Raw genomic sequence first — 21823 nt, forward strand, 5'->3', positions numbered from 1 at the left:
GTTTTGTGTTGTTTGTTTTGTTTTTGTTGTGTTTTGTTTTGTTGTATTTTGTTTTGTCTTGTTTTGTACTTTTTGTTGTTTTGTTTTGTTTGTTTTTGTTTTGTTCTGTTTTTGTGTTGTGTTTTTTATTTTATGTTTTGTTGTATTTTGCTGTGTTTTGTTTGTCATTTTGTCTTGTTTTGTTTTTTTTCTTTTGTCCCTTTTGAAAGCCATTGTTTATAAAAATGTTTTTGACATATTTTGTTTTTGGGTGAATTAGTGTACACTGTGGAAGTATACAGGTACAGGAGGTGAAATTTGCATATATTCATACAGGAGCTCTGTCGCCCTTGTATAATAATGTGCACAGATAAATCATTTATAATAAATACTGCAATATCCTAAAAAAAACAAAAAAACAAAACAAGAATTGTCAATGTTGGTTCCATGGTGACCTTAATTAAATGTGTGTGTGTGTGTGTGTGTGTGTGTGTGTTACAGCAGCACACAGGTCAGGAGGTGAAGTGGGTGGATGGGGGGAGGCCGCTGCTCAAAGTCTCCACACAGCTGGTGTCCACCGTCTACACACAGGTATGAAGCGTCTGCCTCCACATCTTCACAGAGATACATGTTATACACCCTGCTATGTCACAAACTCTTATCGATTGACTTGTTCATTATTTTTAGTCCTGATTGGTGCTTGTTTTCTCATCAGGATCAACATCTGCATAACTTCTTCCATCACTGCCAGAGTATTGAATCCACGGGCCAATCAGGAGGAGAACTGGTCAAATACCTGAAGGTACTTCCTGTTTGTCCTTCTTGAGGATGTTTGAGGCCTGCAGGTGTTTGTTCGATCCACATTATCAGGCATCCTGGGATCACAGTTCTCTCTCTCTCTATCAGAGTCTTCATGCCATGGAGGCTCATGAGATGGTGAAGTTCCTCCCCACCGTTCTCAACCAGCTGTTTCGTGTGCTCACCACCTCCGGCCTGGAAGATGTTGCTGTGAACGTCACCAGGTCTCTTAGTGTTCATTTAGTGCCATTTATATACTATTATTGTTTTTATTAATATTTTGAATTAGTTTCTCTTTTTACGTTTTCAGTTTTGGTTTTAATTTAACTTAAATTTTTGGTCATTTTGTTATTATTTGTTTTTGTCTTTTTTATTGTTTTGTTTATTTTAAATAGTTCTATTTCAGTTTTAGTTTTTATTTATTTCCATTAATTTTAGTGCTTCAACTTAAATTTATTTAATTTATCCACCAACACAATATTTTTAGTTTCTGTTTAGTTTAAGTTTTTCATCTAATATAAATATATTTTATTGTTTTTGTTTTTTTTAAATAATACAATGTAGTTTTTTTTTTTTTTTTTTTCAGTTTTAGTTTTTATTTATTTCCAGTTAGTAATTTTAGTGCTTAAATTTTAGTGCTTAAACTTAAGTTTATTTCATTTATTCACCAAGGCAACATTTCTAATTTTCGTTTTTATTTTATTTTATTTTATTTTATTTTATTTTATTTTATTTATTATTCTTTTTCAGCTTTATTTCAGTTAACAAACCTGTTTGAGTTGTAGTGTTGTTTAAGGATGATAACCCTGGTCCGTTACTCATTTTGTGTGCCGTCCCGCTCTGCTCTGGTCAGGGTGATGATCCATGTCGTGGCTCAGTGTCATGAAGTGGGTCTGGAGCATCACTTGCGCTCCTATGTAAAGGTGAGCTGACGTGTCTTGTGATGTAAAACAAATAATCCTGATTGTGACCCTGAATCATCAACATTCTTGTGTGTGTGTGTGTGTGTGTGTGTGTGTGTGTGTGTGTGTGTGTAGTATGTTTTGAAGACCGAGACAAACTTAAACAACGGTAAAACTGTCCATGAGGAACTGGCGAAAGCCATGACCACCATCCTGAAACCCTCGACGGACTTCCTCACCAGCAACAAACTGTTGAAGGTGAATCAGATTCAGCACCTCTGACAAAAAAAGTATTCTTTAAGTTCATTTTATTAAGTAAACTTAAGTAAAGTTCACGCACATTTTAGGAGTATATTTTATGTAGTAAGTATACTAAAATCAATGTACTAGTAGTATATTTGTAAGTGCACTATTTCAAAACTTCTAAAGGACTAAATGTCCCATTTTTAGTACATAAAAGTATACTTTAAGTGTAACAGTAGTAAACTTACTAGTTTACATTCAAGTTTTTGTTCTATTGCAACTATACTGCGAACTATACTAGAACTTATAGGTACAGTTAGTTTACTAGCTTTATACTCTCAGTTATCTTGTTGAATAGTTTTTATACTGAAAGTATACTTGTTTTTTTAAGTGAACATAACGTGATACTCACGGTTTACTCACACCATGGAGGAATTATCAGTAAAATCAGCCACATGTTTATCTGTTTCTGTGAGGGTCAGTGGCACTTTGTACAAAAACCATCAGGTTCAGTTCCACTAGTGTACTATTTCATCCCAAAGCTGACTTGTTATAATAAACTATAACATGTAAGTTTATCAGATAGTATGTAGAACATATGCTGAAAAGTACCTCAAAGAAGCCAATATGTGTGAAAAAAAAAAAAAAGGATTTAATAAGCCACTACATTAAATACTACTACAAGAAAAGTACACTTTAAATACTTTTCTTAAGTATATCTCCATCAAAAGATTAACAACTTATTTATATTACAAGTATAGGGTGAATATTTTTAGACTTTTCTGTATACTTGTCTATGAAAGCTTCATTCATTTTCCGCCATGGAATAAATAATAAAAAAGGTAATTATGAATTTTTATCTCACAATTTTGACTTTATTTCGTAATTGTGACTTTTTTTCTCAGAATTGTGAAGTATGAAATCAGAATTGCGAGAGAGAAAAAGCAGAACTGTGAGATATAAACTTGCTATTATAAAAATTGTGATTTAAAAAGTTGCAATTACCCTTTTTGATAACACTTTAGTTTAGGGGCCAAGTCTCATTAGTTGCTTATTAGCATGTATATTAATATGCATATGCATATTGGCTTTTTATTATTACTCATAAAGCACACATTAATTCCTTATTCTGCATGACCTTATTCTACATCCCTTAATCGTACCCAATACCTAAACTTAAGTGTGACCCCTTTTTTATTTTATTTTTTTCTGTGAGGAAACAAGCTTAGCTTCCATACTTGTCAAGTATAATTAAGTATAAATTTGTTAAGTATATCTCTGATTAAGTACATAAAAAGTAGAGTGAAATTCTCATCTGTTATTTTACTTCAAAAGAAAGCTGACTTGAATTAGCTGTTTATGGTTTAACGGCTGCTGCTGTGTTGTATATCCTCTTGAATCTGCTCCTGTGTTCTTCCTGCTCTAGTACTCCTGGTATTTCTGTGAGGTTTTAGTCAAGTCTATGGCTCAGTACCTGATCGAGACAGGCAAGGTCAAGGTCAGTATAAGTCAACATGTTTGTATGAGAAAATACCAGTCATGTGTTCTTCTGAAATTTTTTTTTCATAAGTACATGTCTATACTCACAAAAACAAAACTCAGTAAAGTCAAACACATTGATTCAGACCTTTGACCCCTGCCGTGTCCTGTAGGTTTCCAGGAGCCAGCGTTTCTCAGCGTCCTTCTATCACTCTGTGGAGACACTGGTCACCATGCTGATGCCTCATATCACACAGAAATACAAAGACAACCTGGACGCCACACGAAACGCCAATCACAGCCTCGCTGTCTTTGTCAAGGTGAGCACTCCAAATTATGAAGACATGATTGATTATCCACTGTATTATTGATGCAGAGAAGAAGTAAAGGATGCAATATTTCTTAATTCTGTAGGTATAGTTGGTGTAGGTGTTGTATTGTAAAACACTTGGGTTATGGGTAAGGTTAGGACAGGTTTGGTGGGATGGGAGGGTTTAAGGATGGGTTAACAGGTAAGAGAAGGTCAAAAGTGTTATTTTATAACTGATCAGCTTTATTTTTATTTCAGTTTTAGTTTATTCAGTTTTAGTTAACAATAACTCAGCTGTTTTGAGGATAAAGGTGTGTCTTGAATCAGTCTAAACCCTGTTTTCAGCGCTGCTTCACCTTCATGGACCGAGGGTTCGTCTTCAAACAGATCAACAACTACATCAACTGCTTCATGCCCGGAGACTCAAAAGTAATTTGCTCCTGCTTCTATATCTCTGTTTACATGCAGATTTTGATCATTTTTTGACTTTGGATCTGTTTTTCATATAGATATTCCATCTCAGAAATATTTCCCATCTGACGCCCTCTTCTCTCTCTCTCAGACGCTGTATGAGTTTAAGTTTGAGTTTCTGAAGGTGGTCTGTAATCACGAACACTACGTTCCTCTCAACCTGCCCATGCCGTTCGGGAAGGGTCGTATCCTGCGCTTTCAAGGTGATCCATCACTGAAGAGAAGATCAGAAACACATTATAGTCAGAGAGCTTGTTGAACGTTGATTGAATGTGAATTGCCTGGCTCATATCTCTAATTAGCATGTTTTATAATGGCCGTCTTCCTCAAATCCAGTGGTCCTCAACCTGGCTTCAGCAAACATTCAATTTAAGATGATTTAAAATGATTTAAAATAAGATAGAATGAACATTAAAATAAGCCAAAACAACAACAAATCAGAATATTTCCTATTTACATTTTTATTTATTTATTCATTTTCTTTGAAGAACCAAGATTCCCAAGGTCTTGAAAAACCCTCATTTTAAAAGTGTGATTTCTAGACCTGGAAAAGTAATGTGAATGAATAAAATCGTGTAACTCCATGGGCATTTTTATATTGAATATACATTTTTATAATTTTGCCAGGTAGAAATTGTGCATACAAAGTATTTTTATCCTTAATCCTTATAAAGTAAATCACAGAAACACTTTACAATAAGGTTTCATTTGTTAAAGGGATATTTTCAAAAATGAAAATTATCCCATGATTTACTCACCTTTAAGCCATCCTAGGTGTATATGACTATCTTCTTTCAGACGAAACACAATTGTTTTTATATTAAATAATATCCTGGCTCTTCCAAGTTAATAGTAACTGAGATTTTGAAGCTCAAAAAAGCACATCCATCCATCATAAAATTAATCCACAATCCGGCTCCATGGGTTAATAAAGGCCTTCTGAAGTGAAGCGTGTCCCAGAGTTAACTCTTACGCCGAAACTTGACTCTCTTGTGAACGCACAGATGGACATTATCATAAGCTAGTGATTATAGTCTATAAATGTATAAATATGGATATTTTTCTTACAAAAACACATCACTTCAGAAGGCCTTTATTAACCCCTGGAGCCGTGTGGATTACTTTTATGATGGATGGATGTGCTTTTTTGAGCTTCAAAATCTCGGTTACCATTCACTGCCGTTACAAAGCTTGGAAGAGCCAGGATATTGTTTTAATATAACTCTGAATGTGTTCGTCTGAAAGAAGAAAGTCATATACACACATACATGGCTTGAGGGTGTGTAAATCATGGGATAATTTTCATTTTTAGGTAAACTATCCCTTTAATGTTAATCTGTTAATATTATTTAATGGACCTTAAATTAACATGAACTAACAATGAACAGTTGTATTTGTATTAACTAACGTTAATGTAGATGAATATTAACTGTAACAGTTGCATTGCTCATTGTTAGTTGATGTTAGTGACAGTTCTGGGTGGATTACTTACAAAGTGAAGTCCATTACTGAAAACTTACAGATCACACTACACATTTTAGGAAATATAATCTGACTACTCTTTGATTACTTTTAGATTACTTTTGACCAAACCTTTAGCCTTAACTTGTTTATCACACAGAGTTGAATAAGATGATGTTGTACTATCGTCATATAAAAATACAAGAGTTGAACATTTGTCATCAGCAAAAAACATTAAATTACGCCAGTGTTTCCTAAACTGGGGATTGTGAAGGAACTGCAGGGGCTTTGGAAGATGTTGACAAGGAAATAATTAATTGAACCATAAAAATCTTAATATTTTAAAATAAAAACAATAAAAGATAAAATATTTTAATGGTTATGCTGTGTGGACTAATGTAATTCAACAAAACTGGAAGACTTTCTGAACATACAGCAATAGTCTGTTTTACAAAAGACACTTTAAAAGATAAAAAAGACAAACTAGTTAGAATCGAGTCATGTGACCTTCGAATATTGTTGACAATGGAGGAACTTGGAGTGCAAAAGCACTGCTTTAATATACACTACCAGTCAAAAGACTAATTTTTTATTTTGAGAATAATACTCGTGCTCATTACAAGTGTTTTTACATGTTGTATTCTGATATAGTTTCAGTCTTCCATTCCTATAGTTCAGGAGTGATTTGTTGTATTTTCGACCCAGATCTTCAGCTGGACTACTCTCTAACCGATGACTTCTGTAAGAATCACTTCCTGGTGGGCCTGTTGCTGAGGGAAGTGGGTGGAGCCATGCAGGAGTTCAGAGACATCCGTCAGATCGCCTTACAGGTGCTGAAGAACCTGATGGTCAAACACGCCTTCGACGACCGCTACTCCTCCAAGGTGAGCGAGCACTCGTGTGTCTGCTGCGCTGTGTGGTGTTTTGCTACTGTACTGAATACGAGGCGTGTGTGTGTTTTTCAGGGTCAGCAGGCTCGCTTGGCCACGCTGTACCTGCCTCTGTTCAGTCTGCTGCTGGAAAACGTCCACAGGCTCAACATTAAAGATGCGGCTCCTGTAACCAACCAGACTAACATGGTGAGACTGCCACCTAGTGTTTGTTTCAGGCTGTGCAGCCGTTTAGAAGTGTTACGTTCAACAGATCACCAGAGGGATTCTGTCGTCACACTCGGTCCAAACATGTATGACTTTCTTTCTTCTGAGGAACACAGTCGAAGATATTTGTAAGAAATGTCACAGTGAGGTTCAGTGTTCCTCTTTTGACTTTCATTGTACGAACAATGACCGTTAAAACATTCTTTAAAAAAAAAAAAAAAACAGTCGAAGATATTTTAAGAAACAGTGTCATTTCATTTATTGGAAGACATTTCTATTTTTACTAAGACTTGGGAAGACTTGCACTGAATTTATTATTTTATTTGATTCTGATTCAAAAGGTCTTAATTCATTTAGATTTTCATTTGATTCTCTGTTATTAAGACTTATTATGTTGCATGTGTTTACATTAGCATTTAGATTATTTGAGTTACTTAATGTTACTCAGTACTTAAAGGTATAATGACAGTGTAACAAAGACACCTTAAAATAAAGTGTAACTACATGTACTTACTATAGGGTTAGGATTAGGGTTAGTTGCCTGTAATTATGCATAATTTATAGTTATTACTATAGTAACTATGTGTAACATATGTAACTGTTACGCAATGGTGGTTGAGCAAACACACGACGAGGTAGAGTAAAGTAAGATAAGTCTTTACTTGATAATCCACAGGGAGAAACACAGAATCCAGAGCAGAACAAACACCAACACATTACTTCCATAAACGAGACCCGACAAAGAACTGAAGACAAACAGGAACTTAAATACACTGACTGATTAAGACAACTAACAAACAGCTGTGATGAATATGATTAATGTCCATGGTAACTGATAGTGGCGGGAAACTCAAACAAAGGAACACGTGACAGAAAAACAAATAGAGTTCATGTGACGTGATCATGTGACAGTAACAATGACACTGTAAAATAAAGTGTTACTGATTATTTTTTTTGAAAGGAATGAATACTTTTATTCAGCATGGACACATTATATTGATCAGATGTGACAGTAAAGACATTTATAATGTTTACCAAAGATTTCTGTTTCAAATAAATGCTGTTCTTTTGAACTTTTTTATCATCAAAGAATCCTGAGAAATAAAAAGTATATCAGTTTCCACAGAAATATGAAGCAGCACAACTGTTTTCAACATTGATAATAATCAGAAATGTTTCTTGAGCATCAAATCATCATATTAGAATGATTTCTGAAGGATCATGTGACACTGAAAACTGGAGGAATGATGCTGAAAATTCAGCTTTGATCACAGGAATAAATTACATTTTACTATATATTCACATAGAAAACAGTTATTTTACATCGTAATAATATTTCACGATATTACTGTATTTATGATCAAATAAATGCAGCCTTGGAGAACAGAAGAGAGTTCTGTCAAAAACATTAAAACAGTCTAACCAAATTCAAACTTCACATATCCATTGAAAAAGGTGTAAATTAAATGATACATCTTGATCTTTGAATTAACATTTATCAATAAATTTATATTTCTACTCAGTCCTCACATTTGCTAATGTAATTCTCAGAGAAAAAATACAAAACAAGGTATGAACATATACTAACATGCTAACAAAATGTAGAGTAAGATATGCTTTGCTGTACAGCAGGGGTCTCCAAACTCAGTCCTGGAGGGTCACTGTCCTGCAGAGTTTAGCGCCAACTTACCTCAACACATCTGCCTGGAAGTTTCTAGTATGCCTAGTAAGACCTCGATTAGCTGGTTCAGGTGTTTAATTGGGGTTGGAGCTGAACTCCACAGGACAGTGGCCCTCCAGGAGCAGGATTAGACGCTTCTGCTGTACAGTGAGTGACCAGAATGCAGTGTGTCAAGGTTGATCTTGATCTTGAGCTTGATCTTCATACTGATTTCTCTTTGTATTGCTTCAGAATGGCCGTGATGATCATGTGATGACGACACCTACCAAAAACACGGTCAGTCCAGTGGACGGCAGCCTGCATAAAGAGGTGTTTGGAGTGATTTCAGGAACAGGTGAGACCCTCTGCGTACTGCGTCCTAACTAGTGTTGGGTGTAACGCGTTACAGTAATTAAATTACTTATTCACTGAAAAAGTAAAGTAACGGATTACTGTTCATTTTTAGGTAATTTATTACAGTTACTTATAATGTACTTGCGTTTCATACTGTAAATTAGTTCAACAGTTCTGTTTAAATCAATATTGAATTTAAAATCTAAATTTGTCGTCTAAAGGTAAAAGTGAACGCTGCCTCTTTAAAATCGTTAGCTGTAGTGCAGTTGCGCGCACCAGTTGGCTGTGTAGTCGCTGTCTGAAGATGTCGGCAGAAGCGAGTGGCTGTTTTGCAGAATGGAAATAATCCAATTAACGTTACTTCACTTTTTTGACACAGGTAGGCAAGAACATCACGGTAAAATGTAAGCTATGTCCTAGAGAGAAAAAAGAGCCGCCTCTCGCGAGTGTCAAATTTTCATGGTTTATTACGCATAAACGTTCAAATACACACACAGTTATGTCAAAATGCCCGTCTTGGCGTATATTCGCGTTGGTTATGTGAATGTGAACAGCATGTGTAACATCATATTGTCTCCGTCCATTAGTGACAGCAGTCTTTAAAACATGCTACTGTCTACTACTGGTCTGTATTATAAATGATAATCAAACAACAAAAGAAAAGCTTTAATAAGGATTAATCTATATTTAATTTATACAGTTATGACTATGGAGAGTTATTTTATATTTGATTATTCAATTTCTGTGGTATTTTAACTTACTATTAGACCTACCCGGAAAAAAATATATAGCATTGTTTTATTTGTATTTTTATATATTTTTACCGTGGTATCGACTTTGTTATCGAGTATTGTGCACTTTTGGTGGTATCGGTACCGACTACTGGATTTTTGGTATAGTAACATCCCTATTTGTTACTAAAAATAATTTAAGTATTATAAAGTAAATAAAATTATTATAGTATATGTTTTAATAAAGTTAAAATGTTTTAAAAAGCTATAAAAGGCTAAACTATTCCATGTTTGACTAAATTATTAAGAGTTTCCTTTCTATTATCTATCCGGTCAAGGTTTATAGGGATTTTAAGAAGTATTTAGTAAGTTACTTATTGAGTAATTAAATTACTTTTCAGACAGAGTAATTAGAAAAGTATTTTAAATACAATATTGATGATGTAATTAGTAATTAATTACTTTTTTGAAGTAACTTACCCAACACTGGTCCTAACCAGCGACAGTTTTACAGAAACTATTAGTTTGATTGTCCTCACTGAAAACTGAAAATACTGTGCAACATGACAGTCCCAACCAAACATACTGGAAATGAACCCTATAAACACTGTATTGCACAGTGTTTGATACGCCTCTAAATGATCAACATGATCAAAACTTTGCTGATAAACCTGTCACACACAATCTCTACAGTCCTTCTGTCGTCTGATTGATAGTTTAGACATTTATAGCAAGTAAAAGTCTTTTATTATAATTGTACAAACGTCCTCCTTCAGCTCGTGCTTCACGAGTCTTTCTGCTGTCAAATCTGCACTGATTTTATCAAGTAAATATAAGAATCACTTTTATATTGTTAATATTTCAAGATGAACACTTACTGGACTAAAACGATGATGATATTGAGATATTTATAAGCATTTTATGTGATTAGATCTCATTGATTTACATTACAAGCATCAGAAACTTTTTGACCATGTAAAAAACAACATCTGCACCAAATTGTATATTTTGCTCAGTTTGAGCCTCTGAATAAAAGATGTTTTTCATCCTTGAGTCTGAGCTTCAAATTTTCACTATATCAGACTATATGAGACACAAAAGCCTGATCTATCAAAAATGATACTCAACAAAAACACATGCAACTTTTTTTTTTTTTTTCATATTTTTAAAATATTCTTTATACTAAAGGTTCAATAAACTGTTCCATTTCAAAAAATTAGACTATTATTTGATATGTCAGGCTTTACACGGTTAAAATAATTGCGTTCAGACCATTGTAGTGTGAGGACTGTCACTGAAGAGTGATTGTGTCCAGTGTATTGATGAGTTTGTGTGTGTCAGTCTCTCCTCACACTCCCAGCGTCAGCTCTGTTCGACACGCTGACTCACGGGGCTCCTTCATCAGCATGGACTCTGGAAACGGCCTATCAGAGCGCAGCATCGACAAGCCACACCCCCTAGACAAGGTACCGCTCACATGACCTGATTGAGTACAGTATATCTGATGAACCGTTACAGTGTTTTGCATTTATGTGCTGCAGTGTGTGTATGTGTAGTGTGTGTGTAGTGTGTGTGTAGTGTGTGTGTAGTGTGTGTGTGTGTGTGTGTGCGCGTGTGTGTGCTAACCTGTGGTTGTGTGTCTCCTGCTGCGGCGGCTCTCAGAGGGACGGGTTCACGCGCCGTCACTCTGCCAGCGTTCTGCGTTTCTTTACTGACTCAGAGGAGACGGCGCTCTCTGCACGTCTCAAACGCCAGACCATGGACTTCTCTCTGCTGTCGACACCGTCTGACCAACACACACACCCTACACAAGTATTACATCGCTTCTGACCTCTGACCCCTGCTAGTACCGCTCACATTTGACCTCTCACCCTGCACTGTCCCAGTGTGTGCGTGTGGCTTTACTGATCCTCCGCTCCCCAGCCACAGGACTGTAACTGGTACAAAGCTTGGTGATTTTTGTGGCTCTGGCTATGTGAACACATACACAAAAAATGTAAGGATAAATGGTCATAAAGAAAAATCATTTTGTCTTAAAAAGTGGTGGGGACCGTGGTGCCTTTTATTGGGTGGGGTGGTGGGGCTGCTCTGGAAAAATAGCTCGGTTTGTTGATCTGTTGGGTGAAAACACACCAGGTTCTGAAACAAACGCTCCAGACGAGCCAGGCATGAAAACTATCTCTGTGTGGTGGAATGAGCTCTGTAAGATATCCTCCAGTGGACAGCAGACATTTCAGTCAGCACATCAGCGCTTTAATGGAGAAACAGGCGGATCTTCTGCCTAAATCCACAGCGGTGTTTCCAGTCACAGGAAGCTGAGTCAGTAAATCTGCTGACTGGAGGAATGCTGTGAAATGATCTTTGATGTTCTTGTCTTTGCTTGCCTTTAAATTAGTCCGGAAACAGTCCTTCAGTCTCCATGTCTGTAGCCACATGATAAATGAAGTGAATAATGCTGTTTCCACCGCCTGCGGTCTCAGTGCCGATCTGCTGGCAGGGGATCATGGGAGATGTTCTGGCCAGAGCTGTGCTGTGGTAGATGCATTAGCACATAGACCAGTGTGTGTGTGTGTGTGTAGAGCTGCTCTCCTCCCTGTCTGTGTAGAGAAAGAGCTGTTCCTGCTCACGCAGTGCATTACTGCTTCTGTATCATGGTCTTTAGTGTGTGTGTGTGTGTGTGTGTGTGTGTGTGTGTGTGTGCATGTGATGTTCACACAGCTGTTTGAGTGTGTATGTGAGTGAATGAGCGTGTGTGTGTGTGTGTGTGTGTGTGTGTGTGTGTGAGTATTTACAGTTGCCTCAAAGTCTCTGGACACTTAAGCCACACTTGTTTTTGCAGTAGATCAAACCAAATTCAATTTGATTTGAAAAGAGATTGCACAAACAAGTGCAAGCAAAAAAAATTAAAATAAAAATAAAAATAAGTTTGTTAGGTTTGAACTGATAAAACAATAGATATACTGTTCAAAATGAAGACAAAAACTATTGTGACACTTTGTTTCTAGTCATGTTTGTGTGAGTGTGTTAATCAAAACTAAACCTTTTAAATTGTGCATTGGAAATTAACTTAAAGGGTTAGTTCACCCAAAAATGAAAATAATGTCATTTATTACTCACCCTCATGGCGTTCCACACCTGTAAGACCTTCATTCATCTTCAGAACACAAATGAAGATATTTTTGTTTAAATCCGATGGCTCAGTGAGGCCTGCATAGCCAGCAATGACATTTCCTCTATCAAGATCCATAAAGGTACTAAAAACATATTTAAATCAGTTCCTGTGAGTACAGTGGTTCAACATTAATATTATAAAGTGACGAGAATATTTTTGGTGCCCAAAAAACAAAATAACGACTTATATAGTGATGGCCGATTTCAAAACACTGCTTCAGGAAGCTTCGGAGCGTTATGAATCAGTGTGTCGAATCATGATTCGGATCGCGTGTCAAACCGCCAAACTGCTGAAATCACGTGACTTTGGCGCTCCGAACCGATGATTCGACACGCTGATTCATAACGCTCCGAATCTTCCTGAAGCAGTGTTTTGAAATCGGCCATCACTATATAAATCGTTGTTTTGTTTTTTTTGGCGCACCAAAAATATTCTCGTCGCTTTATAATATTAATATTGAACCACTGTATTCACATGAACTGATTTAAATATGTTTTTAGTACCTTTATGGATCTTGAGAGAGGAAATGTCATTGCTGGCTATGCAGGCCTCACTGAGCCATCGGATTTAAACAAAAATATCTCAATTTGTGTTCCGAAGATGAATGAAGGTCTTACGGGTGTAGAACAACATGAGGGTGAGTAATTAATGACATTATTTTCATTTTTGGGTGAACTAACCCTTTAATACTAATAAAAATGAAAAAATCACGTAACACTAATCCAAAATAGTAATAAATGCTATAACAGTATATAAACAATACTAGAATAAGACTGGATGACATTGTTGATAGAGCTCAGAGAAGCGTGGCTTGAGTGTCCTGTGAAGGTCTTGATGTCTTGTGTTCTCGCTCTCAGTGTCACGCTGCTGGAGTCCTGGGCAGTTCCTTGCTCCGTTGTGACAAACTGGACCAATCTGAAGTGAAGAATATGTTGATGTGCTTCCTGCACGTGCTGAAGAGCATGTCTGAAGGTACACACACACATACACACACACACACACACACACACACACACACACACACACTGAGATGATATGAAGCTGTTTCAGCTGTATTGTAGTATGTCTGTTGTTTGATCGATGTCTTTGCTATGTGTTAGATGCTCTGTTCAACTACTGGAATAAAGCTTCACCAACAGACCTGATGAACTTCTTCAGTCTGCTAGAGTAAGTGCTGCACACACACACACACACACACACACACACACACACACACACCGGTCTCATCATTCTTTTCTCATCTTTTTTCAGAGTGTGTCTTCATCAGTTCAGATACATGGGGAAGAGACACATTGCCAGGTAATGTCTAAAAGTGTTATATAGCCCACTGAATCATTCCCAGACTTAATGCTGACAACAATGGAAGCTCTAGGGAGAGAACTGTCAGAAGACTTATTTCTTTGCACAAAAGCGGATCATGGTACAAGAGTACTACCAAAGTAATGTTTTAAGTGTGAAAATATAGCAAAAGAAACTCTCTGAAACACTCAGGCCTTACTTTAACCCCATCATTTTATGATGAGTGATGTTTTGCTAAGAGAAGAGGAGAAGAAATGCCAAGCAAAGCTGTGAGAAGAGTGACTGTTTCATCTCACACAGTAAGACTGAACATGCAGAAGTGAAAAGCGTTGTTGTTGTCCACACTGAAACTTCCTACTGCAGCCAAATAATCTCATTTAGCCTTTCCCAAGCTCCATATTTACAAAATATAGACTTCTGGTAATCCATACTCTGATCTCATGAGACCAAATTAATCATTTTGGATCTAACGGCATCCAGTATCTACTGTAGAGCATTGTGCAGTGAGAAGATCCTGGTGCCCACAGTGATGTTTGGTGGTACTGAAGTTCTTGTATCGGGATGAATGAGTTGCGCTGAATCAATGTGTCATGAATTCATACACTGTTGTGTGATGTAATACAAAATAAAACTTAAACCAGAAGATGCTCTCTTCTACCTTCTATAGAAGCTTTATTGTTGTCAGTGAGTGTTTAGTTAGTTTCTGAAGTTCTTGTTTGATTTTGGTTCTGTCATCAGGACTCTGGAGGGATCAGGATCCGGGCCGGTGGTTCACGAGCGCCGCTCTCAGACTCTCCCTGTGTCCCGCAGCAGGACAGGAGCCTTACACGTGAGACTGCAGCAGCTCAACAGTCTGGACAACTCCTACACCTACAACCACAGTGAGACACACAAACACTCACACAAAAACATACACACACACGAACACACACTCTCACGCTCACACAAACATATATTCACACACACACAAACTTCATCTGTTCATTTCATCTTCAGCTTTTTTATATTTGAATAAAATACGCTTCCTTGTATTTTAACATTTAACATTGACAAAATTGACTTCATTTATGAGATCAAATGAAACTGGTTAAAATTATTTAACACAAATGTAATGGAATTTACAGAATAGGCAAACTTTGCTGATAAGCCTGACACACACCATCTCCAGTAACACTTTATTTTAGGGTCTTTTAACTAGTTGCTTTTTAGCATGCATATTACTAGAATATTGACTATTTATTAGTACTTATTAAGCACATATTAATGCCCTATTCTGCATGACCTTATTCTACATTCTTAATCCTACACAGTACATAAACTTAACAACTACCTTACTAACTATTAATTAGCAGTAATTAGGAGTTTATTTAGGGAGAAGTCGTAGTTTATATGTGTTCCCTATACTAAAGTGTTACCCAATCTCCTACAGTCCTTCTGTCGTCTGGTTAATAGTTTAGACTTTATCAAGTAAAAGTCTTTTAGTATAATTGTACACCGCTCAAAAAAATTAAAGGAACATTTTGAAAACACATCAGATCTCAATGGGGGAAAATATCATACTGGATATCTATACTGATATGTACTGGGTAATGTGTTAGGAATAAAAGGATGCCACATCGTTTGATGGAAATTAAAATTATCAACCTACAGAGGACTGAATTCAAAGACACCCTGAAAATCAAAGTGAAAAAATGATGCAGCAGGCTAGTCCATTTTGCTGAAATTTCATTGCAGCAACTCAAAATGGTACTCAGTAGTTTGTATGGCGCCCACGTATTTGTATGCCTGACAACATCGGGACATGCTCCTAGTGAGACGACGGATGGTGTTCTGGGGTATTTCCTCCCAGATCTGGACCAGGGCATCACTGAGCTCCTGGACAGTCTGAGGTGCAACCTGGCGGTGTCGGATGGACTGAAACATAATGTCCCAGAGGTGTTCTATTGGATTTAGGTCAGGTGAGCATGGGGGCCATTCAATGGTGTCAATTCCTTCATCCTCCAGGAACTGCCTGCATACTCTCGCCACATGAGGCCGGCATTGTCGTGCACCAGAGGAACCCAGGACCCACTGCACCAGCGTAGGGTCTGACAATGGGTCCAAGGATTTCATCCCGATACCTAATGGCAGTTAGGGTGCCATTTCCCAGATCTCAATCCAATCGAGCATCTGTGGGATGTGCTGAACAAACAAGTCCGATCCATGGAGGCCCCACCTCGCAACTTACAGATCTTCAGGATCTGCTGCTAACATCTTGGTGTCAGATACCACAGCACACCTTCAGGGGTCTAGTGGAGTTCATGCCTCGACGGCTCAGGGCTGTTTTGGCAGCAAAAGGGGGTCCAACACAATATTAGGAAGGTGGTCATAATGTTATGCCTGATCGGTTTATGTTTTAAAACTGCAGAGCTTTTATCATAAAACTAAGCATTTAAATATCATCTTACTAAGACATATTATTGGCAGATATAGAGTGATGACTGATATTTATATAATTTGATGCATTTATATGCATTTTATCTAACTATTATTTCATATGTCAGGTTTTACTGGGTTAACTGCGTTAAATCTATTTACAGCCTTAAAACATTTTAAACATTCTCATTTGTTTAATTACATTCACAGTTATTTGTTTTATAACAAATCACTTTAATTAGCATTATTCTGTGTAGCTTACAGTCATTCAGACGCTGATGTGTTGAATCAGTCTCTGTTGGAAGGAAACATTGCTACAGAAGTTTGTCTAACAGTTCTGGACACACTGAGCATCTTCATCATGGGGTTTAAGGTCAGACATCAACCATCATCATCATCATCATCATCATCACCTGCCTTCTCGAGTGCTGCTTGTGACATCAGTGGTGTGTGTGTGTGTGTGTGTGTGTGTGCTCAGACTCAGCTGAGTTTGGATCACGGTCACAGTCCCCTCATGAAGAAAGTGTTCCAGGTTCATCTCTGCTTCTTACAAATTAACCAATCAGAGACGGCCCTCAAACAGGTCTTCACTTCCCTTCGCACCTTCATCTACAAGGTGAGTGTGACGCACAGCAGTAGAATAAGTGCATAGATGGATAATTCATTAAAAAAATGAAGATTCTGCCATCATTTACTCACCTTTCATGTCATTTCAGACCTGTATGACATAATTAAATCCAATAAATAAATGTTGAAAGTGTTTTCCTGTCTGTGATGTGTGTGTGTGTCCAGTTTCCGTGTACGTTCTTCGAGGGCCGTGCGGATATGTGTGCGTCCTTCTGCTACGAGATTCTGAAGTGCTGTAACTCCAAACTGAGCTCCATCCGCAGCGACGCGGCTCATCTGCTCTACTTCCTCATGAAGAGCAACTTCGACTACACTGGACGCAAATCCTTCGTCCGCACGCACCTGCAGGTGGAGTAAAGCCACGTTCATCATGTGGTCGAATGTGTCTGGATTATTTCATCCAGTCGTTTGAAGCAGCATGTGATGATGTCATAACTGTGTCATTAGTGATGATTTGTGATTCCTCAGGTGGTGATTGGCGTCAGTCAGCTGATCGCTGATGTCATCGGAATAGGAGGGACGAGGTTCCAGCAGTCCCTGTCAGTCATCAACAACTGTGCCAACAGTGACAAAACGATCAAAGTTAGTTACATTCAAAAGCACTCATATTACGCAAACACTAGATCCTGGAGTGAAGATCAGACACAGAGCCCATTATAGAGGAAGTGATGTAGTTTATGGCTATATGAGTGGGATCCAACAGTATTCACATTGATTTTTTTTTTGGGAGTTCCAAAGCACAAAGTCCCTCCAGCGGGAGTTATTCTCTGTATCAGTGTCACTGAACTCCCTCCATTGAAGTCTTGAGTTTTCTCCACAATATTCCTCGTTTAAATAATTCATATGCAGAATAAAGGGGCGGGGCCTGGTTGAGTTAGTAGTGTGTTGAAACTGGTGGTTATGGTAAGGGGCGGGACATTTCCCAAACACACTCAAAGCTCTTGACCAATCACAACACACTGCTCCAGCCAGCCAATCAGGGCACATATTGCTTTTCTGAAGGAGGGGCTTCACAGAGACAGGAACTAAACAGAGCGTTACTGACAGACTGGGAAGAGAGGAGCTGCAACAATGGAGAATATGAGGAAAATAATGAACATTCAAGCATGAAAACCTGTTCTAGTAGAGCCCATAAACAACATCAAGACTTTGTAAAAGAGTATAGTAGGTTCTCTTTAAGTTCTACACAGACTGTGACAGTCGTCACTCATCTCCTTCACTCTCCTGTAGAGCACAGCATTCCCGTCGGACGTGAAAGACCTGACAAAGAAGATCCGGACTGTTCTGATGGCCACGGCTCAGATGAAGGAGCACGAGAGAGACCCGGAGATGCTGGTGGACCTGCAGTACAGTCTGGCCAAGTCTTACGCCAGCACACCTGAACTCCGCAAGACCTGGCTGGACAGCATGGCCCGTATCCATGTGAAGAATGGAGACCTCTCTGAGGTACAAAGGACACACACACACACACACACACACACACACACACACATCTTCATGAAGTGTAACATCCTGTGGAGCTCATGTTGTCTGGTTTGGTTCTCTGCAGGCAGCCATGTGTTATGTGCATGTTGCAGCGCTGGTGGCCGAGTACCTGAGGAGGAAAGGTTAGACACACTGACTCCTAATTCCATCCATTTTCGGAAGGCCAAATAAAGGGGTTTTGCTTTCGCATGCAAACACACAGTGGCAACACTACAATTCACTGAAGCCTCATCTTCTCTTTTTGCATATGCCTTTGGGCAGCATTTTGCTAATATTTCACTTTGCGACATGTTTGAGAAACTAATATCTGGACGTTTTAGGCAGGTCTGGATTAGCAGTCTCTGCTAGATAGAACAAATCCCTTTGTGGGAGACTATGAGCTTTGTAACTTTGCAGATCTTATACATGCACAAACAGATGCACTAAACACTAGGAAAACATTAAAAAATATCATATTACCCCTTTCATATGATTTCATATGAGTCTCTTCAGACCTTTGAACTGTATATGATTTATGAGCTTCTTCAACTTTTGACCTCCTAACTGAACTCCTTTCCACAAATTGATCAAAGAAATAAAAACAGTTTAAATAAAAATGAGTAAGTTTTCTCTTAGTTTTATTAAGTCCAAACAATAAGTGCAACTATAATCAAAGCACTCTCTCAATATTCAGAGTACAAACAGAGACCAAAATGTTTCTTCAAGCATGATACAGAGCTGAGAGATGATTACAACTACATAGCCAAGATAACTTTCATATTGAGAGATGTTTACATGCATCAGGGAGCCGCTGTTCAAAATGTGGGGTATTGAAATTGTGTTTGAATGCGCGTTCGCGTTTTACTTTCGCTTTCGCGATTTTCGCGCATAATCTACAAGATAAGAGATTTGTCAGACCCTTAGGCTCTGTTGTGCAACGAATCCTCTGCCATGGTCTTCTCAGTCGTCTCGTCACGTGACCAGTAAACACTGATTCCTGCTGCACTACGTACGGCTCTGCTGCTTGTGTTGAATGAGCTGGATGGGACTGAAGCGACCGTTTTCCAACTGAATTAAATGGTTTTTATTCTTATAAAAAGCAAGACGACAGTGGAGGCATGATGTAAACGTAGCGGTGGCATATTCTATCCTAATTTCACCCTCACACTCCCGTCATGGCAATATCATGAGACAGCTTTTCGTCTTAATGAGAAATCTTGTCACATTTTAATCTCGTGGCATGAGATCTCATCACACCCCTAATTATTAGTTTTGGAGATGCTGCTGTCTGGTCTATAATGGCTGAGAATACTGAGAATACTCTAAGGACACACGTGTAATTACTCTTAATGATTAGTAGTATGTGAAAGATTCCCATATCAGTCTTGTTTCTTTTCTTCACCTACTCTTTTCATCATATCTCTCTCGTTTTTCTCTCTGTCTGATAAAGCCCCTGCTGATATAAGTTATCACTCAGTATATGGCTCACGTTTTGCTGCACTTCTAAGAATTAAGGCTTAATCAGCAGGACAACAATGATCACCTTTTCTACAGACTGTTATATTGGCTGATTTTGAAGTGCTTCAGGAAACCAACCTTGTCTCCAGATGTGAAGTGTTTTTTGTGTGTTTGTGTAGGCATGTTTAAACAGGGCTGTTCAGCGTTCAGAGTGGTCACACCAAACATTGATGAGGAAGCGTCGATGATGGAAGATGTGGGGATGCAGGATGTTCACTTTAATGAGGTGAATATCTGTCTGAAAGTGCTTGGTTCATTTTGAGGAATACTGAATGTGTATTTCTTTAGTAAAGAGCACTGCTGCAGAAATAGACCTCAGATTTCCTCCACATATATTTTACTATGGTATCACAGGAATCCATTGTTTCTATCACAAATCTAGTTGATGCTGAATATCCATGTGTCATAACAGGCACAGTGTGAATTGTCTGTCAATACTGAATGCAAAACTGCTACACAATCACGTCGCACCAGGTTAGGATTCAGTATTATAAAGTGTCTGTGTAGATTTAGTTTAATATTAGTACAGTAAAAGAGGGAAGCAATAAACGAATGTCCATGTAATTATCAGTGGTGGTGATTATCAGTGAGCTTTTATCACTGACTGATACTCAGGCATCATTTCTGCACTTTGACTGAGAGATAAAACACTAATAAGTTCACAATCATCAGCCTTCAGCCGTCTGAAGCAGGGATATTATAGTCAACCAAAACTAAAACCATAAATACATTTCCAGTTTCGCTACTTGAAATCAAATAAACGTTAACTGAATTAAAATATAATATAAATTTCAACCAGTTGCCAAAGTAACATTTTTATTTAGTTTAACTTAATGCAGTGTTATTTTTGATTTATTATAGTTTTATTAAACATTTGAATTAGCTTGTTAATTTTAGTTACATTTTTAGTAATTTTGTTATGTGCTTTTGTCATTTTACTACTTTTTTTTAAAATTGCTATTTAGGATTAATTTATATTTCAGTTTTAGTTTTAGTCAGTTTTAGTTTTTAATTATTTCCTGTTAATCATTTTAGTATTTCAACTTAAACTTAAACAACTTAAAGTTTATTGCCAAGGAAACTACTAACTAATATTCAACTAATATTTTATTTTATTTCAGCTTTATTTCAATTAGCAGAAATGATTTGAATTGTTTAGTTTTAGTTAATGATAATAACCCTGACCGATGTACTAAAATAAAAATATAAAATAAAAGAATAATATAAAATATAATCTAATAATAGAAATAGATAATAATATATATATACATAATCATGAATAATAAAATATAAAATATAATTTAATAATAGAAATATATAAATAATATATAATGATATAAAATATAATCTAATAATAGAAATAGATAATAATATATAAATGATGATGAATAATAATATATAAAATATAATTTAATAATAGAAATAGAAAATAATATATATATATATATATATAGAAATAATGTAAAATATGTAAAACTATATAGACATTTCAATAAACAATAATTAATAAAACTGACAAAAACAAACAAAATTACAAGAAAACAGAAAATGCAAAAATTTAAAATATTACTTTTATATATATATATATATCTACATATATATATATCTCATATATATATCTATATATCTCTCTCACTGATACTAAAAGATCATGCTGATGTGATTCTCTACACCTGTGTGAACTTAATCAGAACTGATTTCATGCACTGACAATCACCAAAACACCTGATGATTAAAACACACTGAGCAAAAATGATGAAGATAAGTGCGTTTAGTCAAGAGAAAAGCTTGTGCAGCATTTGAGAAGAGATCACCCTTGCATTTTCCCTTTCTAATGCAGAGA

At 37.0% G+C, this 21823-nt stretch overlaps 1 protein-coding gene across 1 annotated transcript in view; it reads left to right on the forward strand.

The window, feature by feature from the left end:
* Positions 1-21823, forward strand: part of zmp:0000001200 (dedicator of cytokinesis protein 9) — a 108234-nt gene that overhangs the window by 76169 nt on the left and 10242 nt on the right. Inside the window, 24 exon segments of the mRNA XM_051906666.1 lie at positions 481-570; positions 695-781; positions 886-1001; positions 1631-1700; positions 1815-1937; positions 3349-3420; positions 3575-3721; positions 4057-4140; positions 4274-4385; positions 6349-6527; positions 6609-6722; positions 8653-8755; positions 10827-10951; positions 13515-13629; positions 13758-13824; positions 13909-13956; positions 14695-14837; positions 16629-16744; positions 16850-16987; positions 17164-17346; positions 17467-17580; positions 18229-18444; positions 18548-18605; positions 20100-20206. Coding sequence (XP_051762626.1) covers positions 481-570; positions 695-781; positions 886-1001; positions 1631-1700; positions 1815-1937; positions 3349-3420; positions 3575-3721; positions 4057-4140; positions 4274-4385; positions 6349-6527; positions 6609-6722; positions 8653-8755; positions 10827-10951; positions 13515-13629; positions 13758-13824; positions 13909-13956; positions 14695-14837; positions 16629-16744; positions 16850-16987; positions 17164-17346; positions 17467-17580; positions 18229-18444; positions 18548-18605; positions 20100-20206 — 2727 coding nt within the window.

This window comes from Ctenopharyngodon idella, chromosome 9, assembly GCF_019924925.1.
Source record: "Ctenopharyngodon idella isolate HZGC_01 chromosome 9, HZGC01, whole genome shotgun sequence".
Lineage (NCBI taxonomy): Eukaryota > Metazoa > Chordata > Actinopteri > Cypriniformes > Xenocyprididae > Ctenopharyngodon > Ctenopharyngodon idella.